The sequence below is a fragment of the Motacilla alba genome, chromosome 7, assembly GCF_015832195.1.
Source record: "Motacilla alba alba isolate MOTALB_02 chromosome 7, Motacilla_alba_V1.0_pri, whole genome shotgun sequence".
Lineage (NCBI taxonomy): Eukaryota > Metazoa > Chordata > Aves > Passeriformes > Motacillidae > Motacilla > Motacilla alba.
The window spans coordinates 18,638,875-18,666,612 of record NC_052022.1 but is presented as its reverse complement, the minus strand read 5'-3'; the positions used below and the strand labels follow the sequence as shown (position 1 = coordinate 18,666,612).

General features: G+C 34.9%; 1 protein-coding gene and 1 long non-coding RNA gene across 3 annotated transcripts in view; one reads left to right on the top strand and one right to left on the bottom strand.

Annotated features, from left to right (window-relative positions):
* LOC119703009 (sodium channel protein type 2 subunit alpha-like) overlaps positions 1-22,983 on the top strand; it is a 63,745-nt gene extending 40,762 nt beyond the window's left edge. Inside the window, exons 18-27 of the mRNA XM_038142043.1 lie at positions 6,119-6,236; positions 8,101-8,255; positions 9,414-9,587; positions 12,649-12,771; positions 13,028-13,309; positions 14,678-14,731; positions 15,529-15,666; positions 18,250-18,354; positions 18,760-19,030; positions 19,394-22,983. Of these exons, the coding sequence (XP_037997971.1) occupies positions 6,119-6,236; positions 8,101-8,255; positions 9,414-9,587; positions 12,649-12,771; positions 13,028-13,309; positions 14,678-14,731; positions 15,529-15,666; positions 18,250-18,354; positions 18,760-19,030; positions 19,394-20,577 (2,604 nt within the window). The 3' untranslated portion in view covers positions 20,578-22,983. The remainder of the gene's footprint in view (positions 1-6,118; positions 6,237-8,100; positions 8,256-9,413; positions 9,588-12,648; positions 12,772-13,027; positions 13,310-14,677; positions 14,732-15,528; positions 15,667-18,249; positions 18,355-18,759; positions 19,031-19,393) is intronic.
* LOC119703010 overlaps positions 1-27,738 on the bottom strand; it is an 80,502-nt gene that overhangs the window by 33,920 nt on the left and 18,844 nt on the right. The gene's annotated exons all lie outside the window — the stretch shown is intronic.

Below are 27,738 nucleotides of genomic sequence, written 5' to 3'. Positions count from 1 at the left end.
AACGGCATAAACTTAACAGAGGTGCTGACTCAGGCTAATGAGAGCAGTAGCAACAGTTTTCATGTTCTGAAATCAAAATAAGGGGGGAAACCAAGTGGGCAATGTTTGTATAATAATGTGAATGTATCAACTAAAAACTCAAGAAGAAACAAGAATTACTAAATGAAAAAAATTTAATTTCTTACTTTTTGGGGGGAGTTTTAAACCAGTCATTTCTACGACAACTGCCTGATTTTAAACTGGGTCATCTCTAGGACTGTAGTCATTTGTTAGCAGTTTCAGTCTGAGGGGAAAAGCAAAATCATGGATTTCGGCAGGATTTTGAAAGATGCTAAAAATTCAGACTTCAATCTGTGGCTCGAGCAGACTGTGTCTGGTATCACCACCTCTGGCACCTGAAGACATGAGGATGTAAATAGGATATCATCACTTGTGCAGACAGCTGTACTCCAGTCTGGATTTCTTTGTGTGGATTGATTTGGTTTTTTTGGGTAGGTTTTTTTTTTGGGTTTTTTTTGGGTTTTTAAAGTTTTTTTGTTGTTGGGGGTTTTTTTTGGTCGTTTTTTGGGTGTTCATTTGATGAGTCTTGAGAGATTTTTGATTGGTTGTGGGCTTTTTAGGTTTTCAGGTGTTTTGTTTTGAACTGGCAGTTAATTTGCCAGTATTACTTCCAAAGTTTAGAAAATAATTTCATTCCTGTGAACGGTAGTGAAATTAAATTTAGAAAGGTGTAACAAAGTACTCTTTAGGTGTTTGTTTTTTTTATTGCAGAGTACAGCGTTCAGTAGTATTACACTTATTTTTGTTATTTCAGTAGCTTGTTTCCTGATCCTTGATACTTGAACAAAAGTAGATTTGTTCCATCTACTTTTTGGAGATTGTGTTACTGCAGATGTTACATTGAACTCTCAGTTGAGAAGACTGTAGATTAGTAAGAGGCTTCTTTAAAGAAAAGCATCAGTATTATTACCCTGTAAAAACAGAAACTGCTCCATGTAATGAAGCTATATACTGAGTAACTACTACAACTTTTACATTTTATTTATTTGACTGAAGGATATTGGATTTCTCAGTGTTTTAATAAAACTTGGGTTTTGTGAAAGGAATATTTAATGAATCTGGGTAATTTGACTTTAAATCTACCACTTGCCTGGAAATTAGTTGAAGACACCTATTTCTTCAGTATTTTATATTTTAGAATTGAGTGACAAATTCTGTGCCTTCTTATCTCTGATATTCAAGATAAGCACTAGCCGTTTATAGGATACTGTTGTCCAGTATCAGTTTTGATTTGCTCAGATTTGGAAAACTGGCTGAGAATTAGCAACCACAGGAGATAGATAAACTAACAAAACCCCTTATTTTGTGTACACTTGTTCATAGTCAGTAGGAAAATTGTCTTTCATCTTGTAGGTTAGTTCAGCTCTTTCCTTCAGACTTCCCCTTTAAATGGAGCAGTTTGTGTTGAAATTGTTACATAGCTAAATTATTTGATGAATCCTTGAGAAGCCATCGCTAAGTGAGATCAGATTTATACCAGAAGACAAATTGAGAAACTTAAAAGTTTATTGCTAAGCATGAGGTTTTGTTTTTCATTGCTATCTCTGCTACAATCCATAATGCACCTTGAACTGTTTGAAATTTTTTTTTAAAAAATCATTCCGTTAAATATTTAAAGATGCTGGGAAAAATTTCTTATGCAGAAGTTTCCATTTTTAACATGGTATGATTTACTTTTTGTTTTGCCTGCAGCTCTTTTCTGAAAGAAAGGACCTAGATGTATCCTAATTAGCATCTAGTGAAGACCAGGAATAACCTTGAAAATGAAATGCAAGGAGAAATATGTTTCTGTTGTTTTAAATGTCTAGTTACTACCCCTTAAAGGATACCTAAAGCTGAAATAGTGTGGGTGCATCTGTTCATTTTTTTTGTTGTTGTTGTTGTTTTGGTTTTTTGGGTTTTTGGTGGGGTTTTATTGTGGGTTTGTTTTGTTTTGTTTTGTTTTTTGGTTTTTAGTGGTGGGTTTTTTGGTTTTGGTTTGTTTTTTTTTTGTGCTTTTTTTTTCTGGAGGAGGAGGATTTCAGGGTGAAGGGATTTTTGGTGGTGGTTTGGTTTTTTGTTTGTGGGGTGTTATTTATGTTCAGGCCTAAGTCCAGTTTACATCTATGAGCTTCGAATGTTCTGCTAATCTTACCTCTTCCATTATATATTTGGATATGCCTAAAGCTCTAATCCACACCTAAAAATATTAGGTTTTGCAAACGTGTGACATAACTAGAAATACATATTGTAAGTAAGTAGGAATCCAGACTTCTGTTTCCAGTACTCAAGCAACCTCAAGGTACCATGTTTTAATTTCATTGCGTACCATTCTCTCACAGGAGTAAAATCAAGCTGGATCAGTCAAGACTGGTGCTTTTAAACCAGGCAGAACAACGTGTCAGCATGTTTACACAGGTTACCTACACAAATCATACATATTTGATCACTTCTGAGATTGATTGGCCTGCATGCTACTCAGCTCCAGTATCTTTTTCCCCATATGTTGCAATGTAGTGGGAACATGTGCAGTGCTCTGTAAGCTGAGTCCCATGACTCACATCACAGCATGACTGAGGGCAGCACCCACACCTTCTTCTCTCCTTGTTACATCTTTGGTATTTTCTGTACTATTTCCGTGGCATAACATGCATGCTTTGTAAGTTTTATTCTTGTTAACTGAATGATTAAGCATCAGCACCTTTCAAGATCAAAAGAGGTTAACAACCTATGATTTTATGTCAATGGGAAGGTTGTCCTCACTTGATGTTTTCTGTTCATCCGTTGTACTATGGTTTTAGCTGTCATGTAATTATGAACATTTTCTGATCACGTTCATTTGACCAATGCCTCTGTAATATTACATATATACAATTACTTGTACGCTAAAATGTTAATATCTTTTATCTAAATTGTTTTGTGCTTGTTCACAATGTTTTTGTAATTCACTTTTCAGTTTTCTCATATAAGAGAAGCTAAAATATAGGATGAAAGATGCACTCCTAGGAACAATAAAATGTATTTTTTATACATATTCATAGTTCCTTTGAATATGGGTGTGATGATGTAGTTATATTCTAGTCATGAAGTTTATATATGTCTGCAGGGTTGGAATGTAGGGAATCATTTATGTAAGTTTTGTTCTTCAGCATAAATGTTTGTTTCTTTGTGGACACAATCCAGCTGGTTTATTTTTATAAAGATAATCATAAAACATTAATCAAAATTTCTATGAAGGTGTCTAAATAAATCTGGATGGTTTAAAACTATATAAATAAGGATAGTCAAACAAGAAAGAAATATAAAATAGGAAAACTCGGGATAAGGATCAAATTAAGACAATTTTTAAAAGGACAAAATAGGAGCTACTACACTCCCAAACCTCTAAATTCAGAAACTCTAGAACCATAAAACTTACAAAGTTTTTTATTCAGCTTAATTGTACCAAGCTATGCATTTCATATTCTTTCCTGATGATCTCTTCTCTATAGTTTGACAGTTCTGCTCTTTACCATTGAGATCATCCTTTTGCAAATACATCTTTTATTTGTGTAGATTTGTTGTGGAATCATTATATTCCATCTATTCTTTTGCACTGTATTACACACTGGAAGTGTTTATGTCTCTCTTCTGTGTACGAGGGGACAGTAAACTGTTCAGAATGAATGGAAAAATATCTTTCTGGGGATTTTTTAAGCTATTTTTGAAAAGGCACTTCAGTAGGTAAGACTGGAATGGTAATATCCCATCCTAGTGGTCCCAGGTATGAGGGGATGAGTCTTATTTGATGGATATTGATTATGTGACACTGCTGCTAACTCAGGCTTCTGCTTACATGAGTCTGGACAAGCATAGAGCAGCATGCAAACCAGTAAACTGGGAGCTTCCAATCATTTGACTAAAAAATACACAAATCTTTTTCAATTAGATGTCACCCTTCCCTGCATAATAAGGCAATGCTTTTTTTCTAAGAGATAAGTGTGGCAATTTTTTCTAAGTTAATCCATTCAATCCAGTGCTTAGTGTACATACAATGTGACCTTTTAACCTCTGTTTAGTAATCTGAACAGCAGCTAAGGGCCCTGGAAGTTGAAGGATGAACATTTCTGTCTTTCCTAAAAGTTCCCTTCCTGGAGCTATTCCCCAGATCAGTTAGACTTCTGCAAAGACATCTGTTGTAAATAGCAAAGAAAGTAGCTTTCTAATTTTCCTTTAGAGGGAGAAACTCTTCTATGCATATTGATTTTTACTATCACTTTTTTTGTTGTTGTTGTATGATACCTCCATCTTAATGAAAAGTATGAGCCCCTAACATAAAAAAGAGAACCAATGTTCAATTAAATCTGTAACTCTTCAAGCAGTAGGATTATACTCTACACCATCCGTAGAAGAAAGAGGAGACCAGACTACCTGGTTTATATCAAAATAGTTCATAGAATCTTTAATTTTATTTCTAGAATAAAGAAAATTGCCTTTTGTAATTAAAAATAAATTTTAAAAAGCTCTAATCTCTGATTCTTCTACCATGAATTATATGAAATACGTAACTTCATGTTCTAAACACATTGATTCTTTTCCGTTACTTTTGTGTTTGCAGTTGTTCATCTTTTATGTTTTCATTTGAATTAATGTAATCTGCTGAGCTTACAGTTCAAATTACTAGGGTACTTCATATTTGTTTAATATTTTATTAATAATAGGATGAAAAACTTCTTTATTCTTAAAAAGTATATTTTTTAAAAATAATAATCGGACTTATTTAATTAAATGTTTTAGTTTAGTCACCACCACTGCAACATTTTGCAATATATATGCTATGTTATGGAATGATGAAAGCAGCATAATAATAGTATTGTGGAAGGCATAGTGTGCTATCCCTGGGTTCGGTAGAGGTAATGATAGGAAAAGTTGTTTGCTGTGAATATTACTGTTTTGAAATTATGGTGCTAACAAAGAAAATACATTTTACTGTAAACATTAGTAATGTGGGGGTTCTATTCCAGATAATCAGTTTGTAAAGTAATAGGAAAGTAGGCAATATTACAAAACCATTTTTAATTTAATGAGAATACTGCGTTACTTATTGTTATCATATTGTCTGTCTTCTTTCGCAAACATAAAAAATTATTTATTATCAAAAATAATCTTGCCCTTTCACATTTAACAATTGAGGTGTAAATACAACATGATTGGATAATAATTGTCTGCATTTATCTCTTAGCTATCTCTTAATCATAAAAATCTAAATTAGTAAAAGTTGTGTTGATTTAGCAAAACTGAGGTTGTTTTATAAAGTGTGCTTACATCATTCCCTACAGACATTTACTTGTGTGACTTCATTACTGATGTTTTGTACTTCTTGATAACAACATTGTAAAACGTCAGAGAATGCTGTGACCAAAACTACTCTGATTTAGTTTGGTACTCATACTTAAGCGTACAGGACACCACATCTTCCCTTAAAAATTTCCACATCTCTGCAGTACACAGGCAGATTACAAACTAATATATTAAGGCTTATTCTTGTATTGGAATGGGCTGGGTGTTTGTGTGTGTGTATGTTTGTTTTTATGTTCGGGGATCATTTTAATAACGTGACTTATGTAATATTAATTATTTTTAAAAAACCAACGCAAAACCACAAAATTATTTCTGGGTGTTGACTGTACAGGTATGTGTACCAGAGTAATGGGTAGTTTCAGAATGCACAATGTACCACATATGTGCATTGGCAAAAAAGAATGCAAATTAATGCCAGTTGAAATGTATAAGAAAGTAATAGGAGAAAGCAAAATAAATAGAATATGTATCAGCAAATCAACTTGGTAACAGTTAACTTTCTAGAAATTCTGAAATTCCATGAAAGATTCCATTATATGCTGTGCAATCTCTAGATAGAAAGTGGACAATTTATGCACATTTCAACAGCATTGACTGCTATGTGTGGATGTTTTTTTGTATTTCTGGTGAAAAATATTTTTCTTCTTATTACTTGCACATGGTGTTGCATGCTTAGTTAATTACACTTCTAAAAATATAACTAATAGTAAAGTAAAAATATAATTGAATTTTTTTGCAGAAGCTAGATTTTTCCAGCTCATCAGAAGGAAGTACAGTTAATTTAGCTGTCTTTGGAGAAGAAAAAAGTGAAACTGAACCAGAAAAAGCATCAGAACTACAAGCATGCTTTACAGAAGGTATGGAAATAAAATTTGTGCCTAGCAATTACATTTTGCTTGTTTGCAACAAACATTGGCTGTTCAAGGAAGCTATTTGCTGGAGCAGTCCTGGATCTTAGTTCATCAAGTCTTAGGGTATGATTAATTTTGCCTGTTGTAGGTAGCAATACTGACATCTATGAAGTACTATTTGGTAAAGCAAAGTTCAGTATTTGTTTCTGTAGTAATTTTTAATATTTTAAAATAATCACTAGGCACAATTCTACAAACTTATTCTCATCAGGCAGTAATTCTGTTGATTTAAATTACTTTGTCAGCAGTGAAATCTGCAAGATCAAACCCTACAGTAGGCACACTTCACTGAGAAATTTAAAATGGAATCATGTGATTGATCACTTCCTAATGCACCATCATTCAATGGAGAGTTTGACCCAAACAATAAACTTACTTTGTTGACATTGCACCATTAATGGGGGAGCGGATGTATAAATATACTGTGGATTAAACCAGGTGGATGAGATCCTATGTATCTATTTAAGTAAAGAAGTCCTAACAGTATACTTGCAGGTCCTTAGATGTTTTGATTTATTTTAGTCCCAAATAGCTGCATCTTCTAGGGGACCACTGAAATTTACCATGTAGGAAAGAATTTATGTTTTTTTTGTGATATTACGGATCTTAATTTCCTTTTAAATTATAAGTAAAACAATTCAGAACAAAATATGATCCAGGATTAGCTCTCCTATCCTCCTGTCCATGCTTTTTAGTTTACTGTTTTGCCGATGTCTTTGATATTAGGCTAGGACTTTTGTCGTTTGAAGTATTATTTTACTGGTGTTCGTAAAACCAGAATTGTTTGTCAGTGTGGGACTGAATTGACTATAACAAGTTCTTAATTAAAATAAAAACAACAAAAAAAAAACTTTTCTCAAATAATTTGACAATATATTAAAATTCTGCCTTATCTTTGTGTTATGTGATACTATTTCATTTTTGGGCATAAGATTCATTTTTTCATTATATAAACGTTTTGAGTGGTTGAAGATAAGGTAGTTCATGTTGTTCACAGTGGTGGTAGCTGTTGTAGCTGAGATGATGAAATACAGTGTAACTTATTTGTAATATATGAACTTAGTGACACTTAACAGGAAAACGAGAATGCCTTTGGCATCCATTAAAGTCATGTAAAGTTCATTTTGTTTCTATGTAATTAATAATTTTTAAAGAATTGAGGAGGCTACTCTTGGCTAGGCAGTTACTGACAATGCCTTGAGGCCCCATGATAAAGTAGGGAGCTCTTCAATGTGAGGCAGATTTCTGTGGACAGTTGCCACAAATCGGTGTCACATTGGAAAAGCTCCCATTATCTCCTGTTAAAACATTTGTTTATGTAAAGACTTATCCTTCATTAGCCCATGGAGTATCAGTTGTTACTCAGCATAGTAAAAATAGTATTAATGTCTGATTTATTTGAAATTTTTCTAAAAGGCATCAGTTCTCTTAAAAGAAGTTTCTGTATTGTTAAAGAAGTTCATGTGAAATTTGCTATGTATGCTTGTTGTTTCTACTGACAATTTGCATACATTCTTTAATTATCTGTATATAAACTGAATAATACAAATCTTTAAATGTGTTTGTAAATGAAAATTAGCTCAGTTAGACGACTGTCCTTTTCCATAAGCTTGATGTAGCATTAGAGTAGAGGAAAAATTGTGTACACTCAAGTTTTCCTTCATCCAATGTATAAAATTGAAAACATAAGTAGCGTAAGTAGCATGAAGTAGCTTGAACTTCATAAACCAGAGCTAGCTAAGAATGAGTTTATTTTTCAGGATAATTAAAATTCTACCATATAACAGTTTCTTAATTTTTGTGCTGTTAGGCTGTGTACGGAAGTTTAAATGCTGTAAAGGAAGTACAGAGAGCACAAAAGGAAGAATCTGGTGGAACCTTCGAAAAACCTGTTACAACATAGTAGAGCACAACTGGTTTGAATCATTTATTGTCTTCATGATTCTTCTCAGCAGTGGTGCTCTGGTAAGTAGAGCTTGCATAGAAATAGTACTTATAAAAATGTTTTATCTAAGTGTAGTATTACAACACGTGTATTCCTTAAGAATAAAACACAAAGTTGTCTTTGAAGAGAACTTAGAACTAAATTCCCAGAATATTATGGGTATTACATATAATTTAGATGGCATTAAAATTTTGATGACTGCTAGGTGATGTGTGTGTTTATGAAAAGGATTACACTAAAAGTCCTGTTTAAGAAATTATAAAAATCATGAAAACGGAAATGTATGCATGAAGCAATTGTTCTACTTCAACTGAAAATTGTCCCCCAAAGCAGATACTGAATTCATCATGTTCTTAGTTAATTTTTTGCTACAGTTTTAGTTGCAGTATTTCTGGACTATTACGTAGGAATTCTTGAATTTCTTTTTACTATTCTTAGCGACATTTAGTGCTTCACATATTTGGTTTCATTTTGGCTGCTAATTGACACAGGATTTGCTATGTATTATCTTGGTCTCTGTTCCAGCACCTAAAGCACCGCATACTTCCCTTCCTTCTTCCCTGACCTTGGTGTTTGCAGGGTAGTTTCTCTCACTTTTTTCCTTCAGTGCTCATACTGCCATGCAGTGCTTTGCCCATTCTTAAACGTGTTTTCCCAGAGGCACCATCAGCTTCATTGTGTTTGGCTGTTTCCTATGAGTGATCAATGGTGGAGCTGGCACAAAGCAGTCTCCTGGTCACTTCTCTCAGTGGACACATCTACAGCCTCCTGCTACTAAAACTTACCATCAGCACTTAAGTCAAGAATACACTAGAGATCAGCAACATAATATCCAGTCTCTTGTTACCTGAAGTTGATGTAATAGTCAGAGTGGCTTCTGACAGAACTTGGCTGGGCTTTTCAGGGTGAAAAATTATCATTCTGTGTTGACTATTACTGAAATTTCTAAAAATCTTTTGGGCAACCTCAGACTTTTTATTGTAATTCCATTTTCAGACAATAATAAAATCTAAAACTCAGAAAGAATGTAATTGTCATTTCTGTTATTTTGGTTTTTCAAGGTAAAACATCTAAAGTTGAAAGTGATTTTACTTTGCTGGTTTCATTTAGTTCTGGCTTAATTTGTAATTTTCAAAGGGTTTTCAATATCTGACTTATATGTAACCCATTCTTTACAGGCTTTTGAAGATATATATATTGAACAGCGCAAGACTATAAAAGTCCTGCTGGACTATGCTGATAAAATCTTCACTTACGTCTTTATTCTGGAAATGGTGCTAAAATGGGTGGCCTATGGTTTTCAGACTTACTTCACTAATGCTTGGTGCTGGCTGGACTTCCTGATTGTCGATGTAGGTACTATGCTTTCCAGGTAGTCTGTTTCTGTTGTTTAGGCAGGTCGTTTTATGTCACTTCAATCTCTTAGAGATACATGCAGTGAATGACATAAATTTGGTTTAAAGAAATGGAAAATTACATACTGGTGAATAAGATCCTGCTGCAGTTATCCAGTGTGTAACTAAATCTGCCTTTGTGCTGTCATTGACACCATGTGTTCTGTGTTTTACTGTGTGGGGGTCCCAGCTGGTGAGGGAGCACTATTTACAGATTTGACTTCAGTCTGCTGGATGTGGCAGCAGAAAGCAAGGAGGATGTCGACACAGGAAAGGAAAGGGAAATTTAAGTGAGCACTTGGGGTAGGGCATTTGATCCTGGGCTTAATGGGGCATTGACAAAGACCTGCAAGGGAAAATTGTTTTTCAACAATAACATTAAAAGCTAGTGTTGACATTGCACTCCAGAGAAACTAAGTTAGTGACATTGCATGATGTGTTCCTTTAAAGGAGTTCTTTCTTTTTGTGAAGATGTTGGACTGGAAGTTCAACAAGTGGGCAAAAGAAAACTCTATTGATTGGATGGTACCTGGAATCTAGGACAGAAATTTTGTCCCTTATCAGTAGAATTGAAACTTACCTAATCCTCTTTTTAAAGTAGGTTTTTTGGAAGGAAAGGCAGAAGTGGTGTTTGTTATTTGTCTTCCTCATTTAACTGCGCTTCTCTTTTCAGTGAACCCCATTCTTAGCAAATGGACTAATTCAGTGTCGTGAGAAAATATGTGATTTTTTTTTTTCTGGGATATGCAGTTTCCTGCTTTTTACTTTCATGGCCTCTCCATTTCTTCTGTTGTGAACTCCTGGTGGATAATTACACCAAGAATAAAGACAACATTCCCAGTAAAGATGTACTGACCTGTAAGAAACCTAGCAAGTAAAAAGGCCCTCCTCTAAGACTAAGTTTTCCAAAACAAGATAACCTTAGCATATGAAAAGAAAAAAGCTAGGACTGTCTTTGAGTAAGGCTGAATATATAATTTTTTGTATATTTGCTTTCTTTGTGGATGCTATAGCATTCTGATTTTTCTTTATTATAACTTGTTAAGTGAAAAATTATGAAATTTTTATAATTCATAGGAACTCAGCAGCAATCATCCAGATAGATTCTGTCATTTTTGCATAAAATTGTTGATGCCATGTTTTAGACTCTTTTCATATTATGAATAACCAGACAGTATGTTTCGAGAAGCTTGTGATACATAAATTTTGATTTTTTTTCCATTACAATGGTCATTGGTAAAAAAGAAAGAAAATTAAACAGAAATAAAGAAATAAATGAATCTATTACTATTTAAGGAGTGTTCAGATTTAGTATCTCTGTACAAGGCTGTATTGGGAAATGTTGATCTTGAATTCAGTTTTAAGATCAATGCTTCTGATTAGGCATACCGTGTATCCATGTGGATAGGTGTGGGCTCTTCATTTTTTTCAGCAATTTCAGTGCTTTCATGTAGCCAGCTTAATCTTTTGTTTAGAGTGTCTGCATTTTGTGGACCTATAGCAGCAGATTATACAACAGTTCATGTTGGGGGGCACCATCAGAGGTTTTCAATTAGCTCTAACCTCAAGGTTAGATTAGACAGCTCAGACTGATACTCTGTTTTGAATGAAGAATGTCTTACTTAGCAATGCAATTTCCAGTGTTTGACCTCCTATATTGTAAACACACTCCTTCCACCCCTAAAGTCATGGTCTGCTTAGCTTTTTCTGACATTATTGCTAGACTAATTTGATATTGTTTTCAGCCACTAACAAGGAATTTTAATTATTTCCCTACCTGCTGGTTTAGCATGCAGGTGCTGCCCTCAACTGCTTAAATAGATCTTTGTTTTATCTTTCTGTCCTATGCCTTTATCCAGCTAAACATTGAACAAATTTGCCATACCAGTACTAAGCAAGTTAAATTATCATCATGAGACATTTTACTGAATCTTTTCAGGCAAACTGTTCTGTACCTAGCAGACTAAGCTCTCCTGCTGTTTCCTGTTAAGGAAAGAACTTATGGTATGCAGACAGAAGTTCTTACCCATTGTGATGTTTACAGTTATTTTAGAAATGGATAATTAGTCCTGAAACAAATAAAAATGCTCATTTTGCTCAGCTTTCCATGTGCAATTACAAATGGTATCACAGAGAAGAGCAAAAATGGGATTGTATAGTATTTGGCAGCTTGTTTGAGCTACCCTTAAAGTAAAGAAATCTGCAGAAGATTTCCTTGTGTAAACACAACAGGAGATAGCCATCTGGAGTGGGAGGTTCAGTGAGGACACAAGTCATTGACTTTCACTGGAAAACAGCAGGAAAATCAACTTTTGAGCTGTTAATCCAGCTGTACTGAAGGCTTCAAAAATTCTTGTGAATTAAACCCTTTCTTCCACAAAACTAGACACATTAATTGTCCAAAATACTAAGAATTTTTAAAATCCAAAGATTTTTCCAGCTCATTATAGCAATGTACTTTTGTGCAATTATACTATTTGGTAGTTACAAGAACAGAAAGTTGAAATGAAGCTGAGGTTGGGATTCTGTCTCATGTGCATCATTACAGGATGTTTTATAAAATGTCCCCTTCTTTTTTTGCAGCACACCTTTTGAATTTTCTAATTTTCTAATGTTATATTTAGGATTTCTATATGTAGAAGCCAGTTTATAGTTGGTATCACAGGCTGTCCAAACCATAATCAAATACATGGAGGGAGAGGAAATTACTTACTTTTTTAAAAAATAAAAATGTACATACACACATATCCACAGATAGTAGTATGGATTTGTTGTTGTATGTACAACAAAGTATGTTTTTGTTCAAACTGTTCTGAAATGTACATGCAGTATTAGACTAATTTTTTTTCTTTTTCTTCTTTTTATACCTTTTTTTTTTAATTTATTTTCACTGAAAGATTAGGGACGGTGTGAATTTTTTTTTCCCAATATCCAGATCAAAATTTTACGTCTCAAGGCATTTCTAGTTTGAAGCTACTTAAAAAAGCAAAGTACTTCTGTTTTCTTTTGTTTCCTCTAGGTCTCATTGGTTAGCTTAGTAGCTACTGCCCTTGGTTTCTCAGAATTTGGTGCAATTAAATCGCTGCGAACATTAAGAGCTTTGAGACCTCTAAGAGCTTTGTCACGCTTTGAAGGCATGAGGGTAAGGAAAAAAAAAAAAAGGAAATAATGTGTAAAACAAATCCCTTAAAGTATGCCAAATTATAAAAGCATGGAATAAATACTAATTAAATGTCTGTTAGTAAGGCCAACAATAGCATGTTTGGTTATATAACATGCATTACTACTTTTCTATCTGCATAACTTCAGTGTAATGTAATGCTTTACATTAAATCATCTTCTAGATAAAATAACCCTTGTTTTGTTTTTAATTTTTTTTTTCTGTGTTTATTGACTAGGTGGTTGTGAATGCTCTTACTGGAGCAATCCCATCCATTATGAACGTACTTCTGGTTTGTCTTACATTCTGGCTAATTTTCAGCATTATGGGAGTAAATTTGTTTGCTGGCAAGTTCTATTACTGTGTTAACACCACAAATGATGAGATGTTCACACCAGAAAAAGTCAGTAATAAAAGTATGTGTGAAAATATGAACAGGACTACTGGAGGTGTTCGGTGGAAAAATGTGAAAGTAAACTTTGATAATGTTGCAGTTGGTTATCTTTCTCTGCTTCAAGTGGTAAGTGCATAAATTTTCCAGCTTTAGTTTTAGTTGTGGCATCATTTAATTCCCCAATTTTCAATGTTATTTCAAAATAAATAAATGGGTATGGATTTGACTTTATAATTTTGTTCTATGGAGCTAATTAATATTGCTTATTGTAAAAGTGTGATAAATTCTCTGGCCATTTTGGAAAACGAAGAATATCTAATATTTATCCGCTGGATAAAAGGTTGCTTGGCACCCAGATACGAGTACCTTTTCAAGTGCTATGGAAATATAGTGTATAGTTAAATATCTGGTTTAAAACTGCAGCTAAGTTTCCTTTTCTTTTATTTTCCGTATCTCTTAAGGCATATTGAGGTAATTATTATGCCTTAAAAAATTTCCAACTGGTAGTGTTTAGTAGTTAGTATTGTGCTAGCAGGCTACCATCTGTTGGCTTCTGGGGGTAACAGTAGCTGTTGCTAAACCGCACTGGGCAATCGCATAAATTACCAGCTCAGAGAGAGGCACTGCTTTTAGCATTTGTGGCATGTATTGCTCCCCCAGTTCACCTGTGTAATGATTGCAGTGAACATATCATTCACACCTTTCATGCCCTCAGAGTAAGTTTGATGAAGACCCTCTAGAAGGATAAAGAATTGGTTGGATGGCTGTGTGAAAAGACACAGTCAGTGGCTTAGTGTCCAAGAGGAAGCCAGTACCAAGTGGTGTCTGTCAAGGATTTGCTCGAGGACCACTGCTATCTAATAGCTCCATCAATGACATCAGTAGTGGAATTGAGTCACCCTCAGCAGCTGGCAGATGACACCAAGCTGAGTTTTGTGATAGGCTTAGATGACACACACTTCAAGGAAGGATGAGCTACTGAGTCCTTGGGCAGCTTCACTCAGTCTCTTCTTGGAGCTCCTTGTTTCCAATGGAGTGACCCACACCATCCCTGTGCAGGTGGACTAGCTGATCATGCAGGTTCCCTGTATCCTGACATAGGAGACTTGGCTTTACTGGGATGTCAAATAGCACAGTGCCTTTCCTGTTAAGGTAATGCTTTACAGATGGCAACCAACACATCACTTTTCCCTGGGAGATAAATCGCTGTCTCTCTCATATGATGATATTGATTGCAACTCATTTCACAGAGAGTTTATATGAATTTCCATGAAGATTAGAATTAGAATTGGAATTATTCCGTGTTTTTTAAGAACTAGGGGGAGATATTCCGCAGTAATGAACTTCCTGTGAATACTTCACTTGTAATGTACCAGACTTTTCATATTTTCTATATTTTTATGAACAGAAATACATTGCAGAAGACACTGGTTTATTTAGAATGTTCTCAGAACTGGAGCTTTGATAGAAAATATTAACAAATTTTGTTTTTAGGCAACATTTAAAGGATGGATGGAGATTATGTATGCTGCAGTTGATTCTACAGAAGTGAGTGCAATATAAAATCTACTATGTAAATATAAAATTTACTGAGGGAAAACAAATCTAAGACTGATGTAAGGCTTCTTGAATGATAGTTGAAATGAACTAAAATATAAAAAAATTAAATGTAAAGCCCAATGATTTTTCTACAATCTATGCCTACAAAGTGCTTATACTTTTATCAGTCAACAAAAATTATAGCTGAAAGCTACATAAATTATTACTAATTTAATAATTCTTCTGGAAAAAGCCAAAATAATGAGATCTGTTTTTCTATTAATTTATCTCTGAGATTGTACAGATCAGGAAACAAGTTTTATCTGTGTCCTCAAAAATAACCCAAATAGTCAAGAGGCATCACTGCAAAAGCTAATTCAGAGCTGCAGACTCTGATGATCTTAAAAACCAAATTTGCTAACTTTTGCCTATTTTTCTTTTAATCTTGATATTTGTTTGCATTTCTCCTCAATCCAGCTCTTGATTTGCATATGGTCTGTAGGAGCTAAATTGCTTTTGAGATTTGCACATTTCTGTCAAATTTAGTAGGACCTGCATGAAATGTCATATGTCATCAAAGAGAACAGACAAAGAGGGAAGGATTGGCAAGTCCTGCAATGCGTGCAAATACAGAAACCTGTATTAAATAGATTTTAAAGTTCAAATATGAGGCAAGTGTAGAGTATGCTCCAGAAGATTTGGGTTTACCCCCTGTCCATCTGGATAAAACTTCTCCTCTTGCTCAGGATCTTTGATTTGTCTTAACTGTTATTTGTGATGCTTTGCTGTTTTCCTATGTTACATAGGCAGAGAAACAGCCCAAGTATGAAGAGAACCTGTACATGTACCTTTACTTTGTGGCCTTTATCGTCTTTGGATCATTTTTCACCCTAAACTTATTCATTGGTGTCATCATAGATAACTTCAACCAACAAAAAAAGAAGATAAGTACCACATGTTTCATTTTCACAATACTTCTTTGTTATTGAACATTCAGTAAATGTATGCAAGGATAAGTAATAGTCTCTGAAATTTCTCATGGTAATAAAAAGAAAAAAAAAGAAATCAGGTTTTAAGATTTTTGTTTGTTCAAAATAATTAAATAACAGTCTTTTCTTTTTAAGACATCTGAAATAATTTAAAATTACACTTAGTGTTTGAGTGTTCTCCACATCCCTGTACAGGAATATCCCAATGATATGTAGTCCATCAGAAAATTATGTCTTTGTTTTTGTTAACTTCACAGTGCTGTGACTAAGAAATGTGAAAGTGCAGGTGACTTAAGCAAATAAAAGGCAGGAAAGAAGAAAAAATACATAAACTATAAATTTCATAATTGATAAGGAGACAACATACAGCAGTATTGTGAAGGTCTCCTTTACAGAGACTAACACGTTGAATGCTGAAAATACTTCTCTGTATTGTGAGATTAGAGAGGGTAGGGAAACTGTCTTGAGTTAGTGAATTTGCAAGAAAAAGAAAATGGGTGTCATTTGAAAATGTGTAGGTTATCTTTTCAACTTAAGCTGTTTATATTATTTAAATGAACACAGGATTGTGTCAAGAATCCTAGGGACATGTAAATAGATGAAAATGCAGGCTATGATGGCAAATTAAATTGTACTTGCTATTTAAACCATAAATGTTGGCATCTTCATCCTTCAAAATATTTGCACCTTCCTTGGAGTGAACTTCAGGGGCATCCAGTACTTAGCAGGAAGGTGGATCTATTTCTCATCTTTGGAGAGGAAGACTAAGGTTGTATACATGTTGGCATTTTCGGCAGTCAATGTGTAACAAGGTCACCCGACTCAGTAATGAAGTGATTATAAATTTTATCAAGTTCACTTGGCAGACACTGTCCACTGGAGTCATCATGATTCAGAAGGCAGATAAAGGTTCCTGCTAGATGGCTTTTTCTGGCACTGTGATATACACCCCTTGTACATTTGGAGCTGTTGCAAGTCACCAAGAAAGTAAAATATTGGACATGCAGTTAGGCTGGGGAAATTGATATTCTTCCATCTCATCTAGCAAATAAGCAAGCATTAGTTGTCTGTCTTTTGAATTTATAGGTGCATCTGCGTTCGTAGAAATGTGCAGATCACACAGTTCATGGCTACCCAGCAGTATTTTTCTTGGTGTTGTTGTTTTTCATATCACTGACACTGGGGCATGTTGGGATATGAATGGGAAAAGAGCTCGTGTTGCAGCATACTGTCTCTTTGTAGTTAAACTGTGCTTTTCTGTGGTTCCTGCGTGCATCCTACTTTCATTACATTAGTTCTGTGAGGAAGGCAATGCTCTGCTGTTGATTTCCTAACTGATCCCTAAGTGTTATCTTGCCTTGAGGCCTATATTCTCCCTGGGGACAGTACACTGAGACAAGGATGGCTTGCTCTCTCATCAGTGAGACAGCAGAAGAAATCCCCAACCTGTTCCCACTTTATGGTTCTCTTCTTTTATTCTTTACTTCGAAATCTTCCAACAGTCTCAGCACATTTCCACCATAATTATTAAATCAACTTCTTGTTTTTCTTCCAAAACTCTTACTCTCCAAGAAGTTAATTTTACTTGAATATTTGATTTATTAGGAGAGTTTGTTAAAGACACTCTCTTTTGACTTCTAAATCTTCATGTCAATATATAGACACAGCTGAAAGTTAAACATACCTTCATTCAGACTTATCGTTACTTTGTCTATAAGACTAACACTACATTTGACAAATTCAGTGGGACAAAGTCACAGAATTACCCCTGACTCTGAAGTACATTTCCATATGCCACTGCTTTGATATCATGCATACCTGGAATACAATTACAAACAAGTGCGTGGAAGGAAATAAACAAGTTACTTGTCAATATAAATTATATTTCTGATAAGTGTTTCCATGTGTGTATTACACCAGTCTAGAAATCCTTTTATTCAGACAAGAATCCCCAAAGTAAACCCATGCTTCTGATGATCTAGGTACAGTGTAGGGGGATGGTCAAGCTTCATATACACTGTTCATATATCATCTCAACAAACATACCTATACTCAAATGGTAAAATGCACATCCTGAAAAGTAAAATCAGTAATTTCTTTCTCTTTGTATGTTTTACCTGAAGGCATATATGCTCAGAGTGTATCTTTGTAACTTTGAAACTTTTTTATTTCTGGTAGATTGATTTACAATGTGGAGTTCATGATGCTAGATTTATAAGTGTCTCTGAAATGTGTATTTTGCACGTTGGGTTTAGTTTTTTTAAATTTATTTAATTGAATTAATCAGGTATGCATTTTTTAAAATAAGAAATAGATAGAAGTTTTGGGGATTTTCTTTGCTCCATAATTTCTTTTATTTTTCCTTCAAGATTCATCAGATATTTTAACAATCTTTGAAATAATTATTATGTTTTGGTTTTGGTAACAATGCATGAGGATGACTAAAGGGCTCATTTAAACCATGTTCTGCAAAGCTGGGAATTAATGTATATGAAGGCTTGTCTGTAATCAGATTTGGGGTTTCTTTTATTAATTTACCTTGGAGGCCAAGACATTTTCATGACAGAAGAGCAAAAGAAGTACTACAATGCAATGAAGAAGCTGGGCTCCAAGAAACCACAAAAGCCTATACCTCGACCAGTGGTAAGAATTGTGCTATTCTTATGTCATCTGTATTTGGAGAGAAATCCCAGCAGTACATCAATTACAATAAAATTTCTTTTTTAACTCTAAAATGGTTTCAGCTTAATTAAAGTTACCCCTTCATTCTGAATTGAAATGCACATGCATATGTTCTGCAGGAAAAATCTCTCATATTTGTTATGCCCAAGGAAACAGAGAATCAAAGAACATGAAGAAATATAGGCTTCTTGAGTTTTGAGAGAAAAACTTTGAACTGGCTTATAAGTTACTGGACAATGGTTTTCTTAGATTTTTGAGCCTTTTGCTTGGTTCTGTATTTTGGGAGAGGAAAAATGAAATGGGAAGGAAGAAACAGATGTTTATTACATAAAAATACTATAACCTTTTCTTTTTTTCTTCCCTCAGAACAAATTGCAAGGTCTGGTGTTTGATATTGTAACACAGCAACTATTCGACATCATCATTATGGTTCTAATCTGTCTTAACATGATCACAATGATGATAGAAACAGATGACCAGACTGAACTGATGCAAAATATTTTATATTGGATTAACTTGGTCTTTGTTGTCCTTTTCACTGGTGAATGTGTCTTCAAAATATTTTCACTCCGTTATTATTACTTCACCATTGGCTGGAATATTTTTGATTTTGTGGTTGTTATTCTTTCAATAATAGGTAAGAAATTCTTATGTTCAAAATGAAATATAGTTATATATGTATTTAATGCTTTATCTCTGTCAAGTTGTGCAAATTAGAGGAGTTACTTAATTTTAATTCCTCTTGATTATTTAGGAAACTAAATACATACTTGAAAGTGCTAACTTTCTTAATAATTCTGTATGAGTTGTAATACTTTTAGGTTTGGAATTATTTTCTAAAAGTGCTGGGAAAGAATGCTAAAATTATCCATAACAGATAAAATTTACCTCCAATTATATTTTCCACTAATTCCACAACTAGCGCTGGGGAGGGTGTTTATACTTTTCTGTGGAAAATGTAATCTGTGTTAAAAACTTACTCTATTTTTATGTTTTGCAGGTATGTTTCTAGCTGAGGTGATTGAAAAGTACTTTGTGTCACCCACTTTGTTCAGAGTTGTACGACTTGCCAGAATCGGTCGAATCCTGCGCCTCATTAAAGGCGCTAAGGGAATCCGCACTCTGCTCTTTGCTTTGATGATGTCTCTTCCTGCTTTGTTCAACATTGGGCTGCTGCTCTTCCTGGTCATGTTCATCTATGCCATATTTGGCATGTCCAACTTTGCCTATGTCAAGAGGGAAGATGGGATTGATGACATGTTCAACTTTGAAACGTTTGGCAACAGCATGATCTGCCTGTTCCAGATCACCACGTCTGCTGGCTGGAATAGTTTGCTCAACCCAATTCTCAACAGTGGGGAGCCAGACTGTGACCCCCACAAAGATCATCCGGGGAGCTCTGTGAAAGGTGACTGTGGCAACCCTTCTGTTGGGATTTTCTTCTTTGTCAGCTACATTATCATATCCTTTCTGGTAGTGGTGAACATGTACATTGCTGTGATTTTGGAGAACTTCAGTGTTGCTACTGAAGAAAGCGCTGAACCCTTGGGCGAGGATGACTTTGAGATGTTTTATGAGGTTTGGGAAAAATATGATCCTGATGCAACACAATTTATAGAATATAGCAAACTGTCAGATTTTGCAGCTTCTCTAGATCCACCTCTTAATATACCAAAACCAAACACTATTCATCTTATTGCAATGGATCTACCTGTGGTGAGCGGTGACAGAATTCACTGCCTTGACATCTTGTTTGCTTTCACAAAGCGTGTTTTGGGGGAAAGTGGGGAGATGGACACCCTCAGAATACAGATGGAAGATCGGTTTATGGCGTCCAATCCTTCTAAAGCTTCCTATGAACCAATTACAACCACACTGAAAAGAAAACAGGAAGAAGTTTCTGCCACTGTCATTCAGCGTGCTTACAGACGTCATCTTGTAAGACAGTCAGTAAAGAAGCTTTCATTTATGTATCAGAAGGATGGGGATGATGGGCTTATCAAAAAGGAAGTGATTGTTGGTAAGCTGAGTGAAAACTCATCTCCAGAGAAAATTGATATGTCTGGATCCACCACAGCTCCGCCTTCTTATGACAGTGTAACAAAACCAGAAAAAGAAAAATATGAAGATGACAAATCAGAAAAGGAAGACAAAGGAAAAGACAGAAAAGGAAACAAAAAGTAAAAGGCATTTTTATCCATAATGTATGTTTGCAAACTTGAAAATATGTTTTTGTCAGTAGCACTCTTACTGGAGGATTATGCCAAAATTATAAGTTTTTACATGTTTACCCACTACTTCAGACAGTGCCTGTCCAAGACAATGATCCATCACTAGCAAAGTCTTGGTGTGTAGCAGGGAAACAAACTTGCAGAACAATAGTTTTGATTATCAGCTGTTACTAATTGAGAGGAGACACAAAATTTCTACTTGGAATATAGGAACACTTAATGGGTCCTAATAAGCCTGTATTTTTGTGGATTAAGTGTATCCACTGTGAACATTTCATCTCTTATCCGTGTTCCATGATTTCATTTGCTTTAATAACATTCTGCTTTATTAATTCTGCTGTGCTGAGAAAAAAAAATCTAAATACTCTTTATTTAGATAAACACTAAATAATACTCTTATGCGCAGAGAAACACAAATGTCAGGAATACATAATTATGGCATCATAATATGAACATATGAACATAGTCCTCTTGAAGCCACTTCTAAATGCAAAAAGCCAGGATCCCAGATTATCAAACCTCAGGGTGTAGATCAAAGAAGCACCAAACTATAAAAAAAACAACAGAATCCAGATAAAGAATTTGTCAGTAAATCAAACAGGGGAATAATTCTCACAGAAAAGAGGTTGGTAACTTAGTTTTTTAAGTTTAATGTATTTATTTTTACTATGTTTTACTAGTTTTTAATTTATTGTACTGTTCATTTCAGATACAGTGGGTTTAATAAATGATGCTACATAGAGCTCCTGTTTGGAAAATTGTGAAACTATGAAAAAAATTACTTTTTTCTTGTACTTTTACTGTACAAGATAGCTGGTAATTCCTGAAACATTCAAACAATTCTTTTCACAGAAAAGCAATGAATAGCAAATTCTGACTATAGGAAATTATATATATATATTTTTAATGGTGTGTTTTGACCCTGTAGTATTGTGAGTAGCTTCCATACTTTATTCCAAAGTCTGTTGCTACACTTTTATTTCTCATGAGTGTATCTCACTTGGGAAAATAATTAAAGCTATAACTCGATAGCAGAGTACCTTTGGGGACAAACACTACCTTAATATATACCTCAGATTTCATTTTCTCTGCTTTGGAAGGATGGATCATAGAAACACAAAGTATGTACATGAGAGAGGTGGTTTTGACACCCTCTTGGCTTTTTAGCCAGGTTTCCTCTGTAATGTAACCTTCCATTGAGAGCTGAGATGACCAAAAAGATGTAGTGAAATCAGCTTTGTCCTGTGCTGGGGTTTAGATGATTTTCTTTGCATTCAGGCTGACACTATACATGTAAGTAAAATACCCTCTGTTATTTAATCAGTTGTTTTACACAGTGGTACCTTTTTGAACAAGAAGACAATGACCTAATTACCATATATGTGTCAAATATGTACCCTAGTAAGTTAGCTTACAACATTGCTTACAACATTTCAGTAGATATTATGATATATTCTGTGATATTTCAAATAATTGGAAGCTCTAACTGATGCATGCTTGCTGCTATTATCCTACAGCTGTTAAAGTTTAACATGGGAAGAAATGTGAGTGGTAAAAAGAAAAACTGTTTGACAAGACCATCATTCCTCATACCAGTAAGCAATAGTTTGCTGCTATTAAAGATTTTATTTTGTGTGACTGTTGTAATCAGCAAATATGCAGTAAGGTAGTGGACTATACAGGACAAATAGATGGCTTAAAAAATGGGGCTAGAAGAAAATTATAACATGTATCTATTATTTTTATTTCAAAAATAGTTTTATAATATTTTTTCTCACTATAAGAAATTACACGTTTTCCTGTTGTTATTAATATTTATTGCTGTCTGTCTTTGACACTTTATTGTTCAGAAACATAATATACAATGTGTAATTGAAAATTTCTGCTAATTGCTTTAAACAGCTTTTAATAAGGAATAATTTTAAAACAAATGGACAGTACAATTTTTTTTTTCTGATCTGTAGGTAGGTCTTTTTATATGAAACAAGATAGAAGGCCTTTTTTTATGTTATAATCCTGTCTATTGATTTTCAGGGATCTTAGTCATAGAATTGCTTTTTTCCCCAGAGTTAATCTCACACTGTCTGCTTTGCTTATTGGTGCACATTGCAGTAGAAATTCTTTAAATATATTTTGTTATTCAAAAATCTTCCTTCATGAGGATGATAGTGAATTTGTGCAATGGACAGTGAAACACTTTGCATTTCTTACAAAAGAACTAGAATATTGATGGGCTCCTGCTTTTATGGAAATTATTGGCTCATAGTGTACTGATAAACTGCATGCAGGAAGTTGTTTTACCAAAAATAACTACATTGCTAAGAACCCAAAAGAATAAAGATAACCTTTTTTATGTAAATATTTTAGTCTTTGTCTTTTATTGTATGAATTTTATAAAGATTAACAAGTAATGGTTGGTAAAATTAAGGGGGAGCCACTTCAGCAGTGAGGTGATTTAGACATCTAGATCACATGTTGCTTCATGACTTAGCTCAGTCTCAACTTGTCACCAAGAAGATGAAATAAAATGCTAATGCTGTCCTGACCAGGCCTTTTTAAAGTTATGACTATTGAACCAATAATACAGCTGCGGTCACTCCATTTTTAGTACCTTAAATGCAATATCTCAGACCTTTACCAAAAAAGTAATATATTTTTGGAATCCAAATGTTTTTATTTGAATAAATTTGGATACTTCTGTATTTCTTTGAGATTATTCCAGTATACCTTGAAGGTAAAAAACTTATGGAAGACACAGTTGACTTGCAGACCTCCTCCTTAACCTGCAGGTATGAAATAAATCTGTGTTTTAGTTTTGATATAAGACAGTGGTTTCAGGTAATGGGTCAGTCAAAAATCATTATGCAAAACATTAAGCTGAATTCCTAGAGCAGTAGGACACTCCCCTCTCTTATTGTCTCAGCTCACAGAGAAGGAAAAATTAATATGAAAGCTCCCTTAGCCTATTAAATTGCCTATTAAATGAGCTTTCTTCACTCTCTCTTACTAACCCAGGAATGTAGGTGTATTTTACTTTGTGAAGGTGTCATCAACCTCCAGCTCCCCTCCCTACCCTCCAAAAAAAAGCCTCAACTATACCCCAAACCTGTATGGGAACAGAAAAGTGAAACATTTCTGGGATTTTTCAAATCCTGGCCTGGCTCAATCCTGAAACAAAAACTCCGTTTCGCTTCTAAGGACAAGACTAGTCCCATATCCATCATTCAAAATCACTTGTGAAAATGAAAAAGGGAGAAGATAGCAGGGGGAATAGGTACGATATCGCTCTCTCGCTTGTTTTCATAAAGAGGCCTTAAATAGCTTCGAGGGTAGTTGGTATTTTCCGGCAGGAGTTTGCGTTGCTGGGGCGGTGGGAGCATGTCCCGGCTGCTCCGGGCGGGTCGGGCGCAGGGCAGGAGCCGGCCGTGCCCGCCCGCCCGCTCGGAGCCACGGGCGGCGCTGCGGGCTCGGGCTGCGGGCTCCGGCACCGCGAGAGCCCGGGCTGGAGCTGGATGCATGGACGGGGTTGTGCTGGTTACAACCTGATAACTGGTCTGGTTGTGTGAAGATACTGTCAGTACTTCAGTGACTGATACAGCAGCTTCTTGGATTTCAGTTCTGTACCCTGTAAGACATGTGGACCTATACCCAGACCTGATACCACGTCACCAAGAACTGCCATGCTCATCTGAGCTTACTAAACTACAGCTGAAGGGTTTTGATGCAGTGAGGAATTGCTCAAATAGCTTTAGGTTTACTTTTCCTAATGGGCATTATTCATCTAATCCCATGGTGCACCCCTGAAATAGCCCCAGCCTTCTAAAAGAATCACATATTAAGGTATCTGTGTCATTTGCACTCCATTATACATATTTTATAAAATATATATAATATGTATAATGAAGTATTATTAAAAATGCAGGGGATCTTTTTGGACATAGAAAATCCTTACGATATTCATTCTATAGCATAGATTCGGAAAGGCTGATCTAGCTCAGTAAGGCATTAGGAGAAATAATCTGAAATCTCTGCAGTGTAGGAATATTTAATGGCTCCCAAACCTCTGCATTAGCAACATCTTTTTCAGTGGGGGATGGTACCATTGCTTTCATTCTTAGAGCACAACTAGGTTTTGTCTGTGTGATACAGCATGCAGGTTCTGTCACTCAGGATGTTTATTTTTCCTCGCTGATCAGTGGGAGCTGTTGCACGGTGGAAAGAGACATATTCTAGTGCTTGTCTTAAAAAAAAAAAAAAAAAAAAAGACACTGCAGTGCAACCCAAGCAAAGTAAACTGCGGCACATTCTCATCCCTCTGGAGAGGGAAAATTGCATGCTGTAGCACACATGATGTCTGCTGCAAGAAAAGCTTTTGATGAAAATAAGGAATGGCATTTCATAAACAATTTATAACAATCAAACCCTGCAGTTCCAGACATGCTCTGCACTTCCATTTTCTAGTGTCTTAAAAGCATGTTACTTTCTCTTTAACAGCAATCTTTGTGGAATGTGACAGCTGATTAACAAACAGCACAAAATATTTTTCAAATATATATCTGAAATGGAATGTAATGAACTGTTTTCATTTCCAAAGTAGTAAGTATCTGTAACAGTCATGTTTAAAAATGATCAGAGAATTACACACTGTATTGCTATTTGCAATATTGCTTTATAAAAAAGTCATGCTTGCAGATACCATAGCAACCCATCACGTGGTACTTTTTGATTGCCAAGCTGTATAGTAGCATTATGCTCATATTCTGCAGCCATACTTGCATTAATGTCTCTAGATAGTGTTTAGTGAAAATTGTAACTGTATCCACATCATAATGCAAACTGAAGTATGCCAGCAGTGGTCTCAGGCAGGCAAAAGTTAAAATATTCTCTCCAATAATTATCAATGTGAATACCCTTTCTCTTGTCTTAACTTCTTCATGGCCCTGATGGTTGTCAAATGTGGTCTTACAATGATTGCTGCAACATTGCTGCAAATACTAGTAAATTTATTTGTACAGATGGGAAGCAGATGCTCATGCTCTAACTATATAACACTGAAAATTGGATGTGATTTATGTGATGCTGAATAGGAGGGGAGATAAATGCAGGCTCCTGATGGCCTCTGTCTGGATCTGCATGTACATCCAAGAAAAAAAATTCAGAGTGATGCTAAAGAGCACTATGAATTCACCAGCTTTACCACTCTTACTTACTCATTTGTTTGAAAAGAAGTTACTTGAAATTTCAATTACCTATGTTGCATCAATCTTTTAAAATTCTGTTATTTTTCTATAAATACTGGAAGAAGAAGGAAAGGAGAATGCTTGCTTTGAAAAAATAGTAACCAATGACATATGAAGACAACATAATACAGTGTTGACATGATTTTTTTACTTGTATTTCAGGATAAAACCTTTTTTTCACAGTTGAGAAACTACTACATATGAGAGCATCCAACAGGAAATTTCAAAAGCTACATAGAAGAAGTGACAGGAAAAGAAATCACAGTGCTGATATCACTTGCTGACTGGTTATTAATATGAAGTCTTTTACAGAAGTTAATTGGAAATTGATGAACTCTGAAAATAAAAGATTGTGCTACAGAACATGAAGTAAGAAAAATCTGCAGCAGAGTATGATTAGAAATTACTGTCTTACACATTAAACTGTTCTACTTTTTGTGATTGGAGAGAATACTTCATACTAAAAGCTCAGATCAAAAAATACTTTAAATATCTGTCAATACCCAAAACACATCTATGTATATGTACCCTATTTGTTAACATCTATTACTATATAAATGTCTTTCATAATTTTACCATTTAAAAATTCTCAAAATTTTCTTAAGAAAAATAGAGATAAGGCATAATAGGAAGGTGTGTGGGTTCAACTTCTCTGTGTTACTTGGTACCTATTCACATTCCAGCTTCCCTTTCCCTGTTCCACTATCAATCCCTTTCCATGAGATGAAGGTTTCACATGGCAATTCAGACTGATGTGGTGGAATGCATTCCTTTTAAAAATCCATGATGAAGTAAAAAAAAAAAAGGCTTTTCTCCTCTGAAGAACAGAAAAAGGTTGAGTTTGCAAGTCTCCCTGACATTGTCAGTAATATACTGTCCAAAAACCGCTTGTGCAATTCTTGGCTTTTTAAAAGTTCCGTATTGAGTCAAAGGAACTGCATTTGAAAGGTTTCCTCAGTGTTTCCTCGGTATTTCTTCATACATAGGAGAGAATAAAAAATTAGTTCTTCAGAGCTGCATTTAGTCTACAGTCTCTTTTGCCTCTGGTTTTACAGGAGTAAATTTGTGGAAGTCTAAAGAGAGAGAATGTAAGTAGGCAGGTAAGCACCTATACCTGTTCCTCTACATGTAGCTTCTTCCTGACTTTAAGGCAGCTCTAGCAGAGTATAATTGTGTCTCCTTTCCTTTTCCTTCCTGCTCTATTTCCAGTCTGGAAGACGGAAGAGTTGCCTTTCAAGCAGGGAGACCACAAATCAATTTATTCTTGCAGATGATTCAAATGGTGGAGTTGAAGAATAACTGGATCAGCCGCAGCAGTTTTTTCATGCATGACAGTGCCAGCAAATGATGGTAGGTAACCTCATTAGCAAATAGACTTCAGCAGCAATTAGAATAAATATTACAGAGTGAAGAGAAAAGATAATTGGTGTTTAAAAACAAAAATTAGAGACAAGGTGGTTTAGGTTTTATAGGTAATTTTATTCCACATTAAATTACAACTTTGTGTATGAATTCTTTAAAAAACAGATGCACAGTACTCAGATCTCCCTTGTGGAGATAAAGGCCATTCAGAAGTGATTTTAAATAATGTTGAAACATGACAAAAATACCACCTTAAAATGTCCCCTCTGCAAGCAGAGGCAGATAAACTTGATATTCAGAGACTGATAAACAAGTTACTTCCTCCTTTTACTTATATTTTTCATATAGAGAACTTGGTTCTGTCTGTTTTAAGAAGTGTCCTGTCTGATGAAAGTAAGAAGGACTTTTTTAAAGTATCTGGTTTGTTCATAACTTTACAAGAGTTTCTTGAGGTGTGACTGCATTTTCTTAACAGTTTCAAGTCTCTAGTTAAGTTTCAAGTCTCAAGTTAA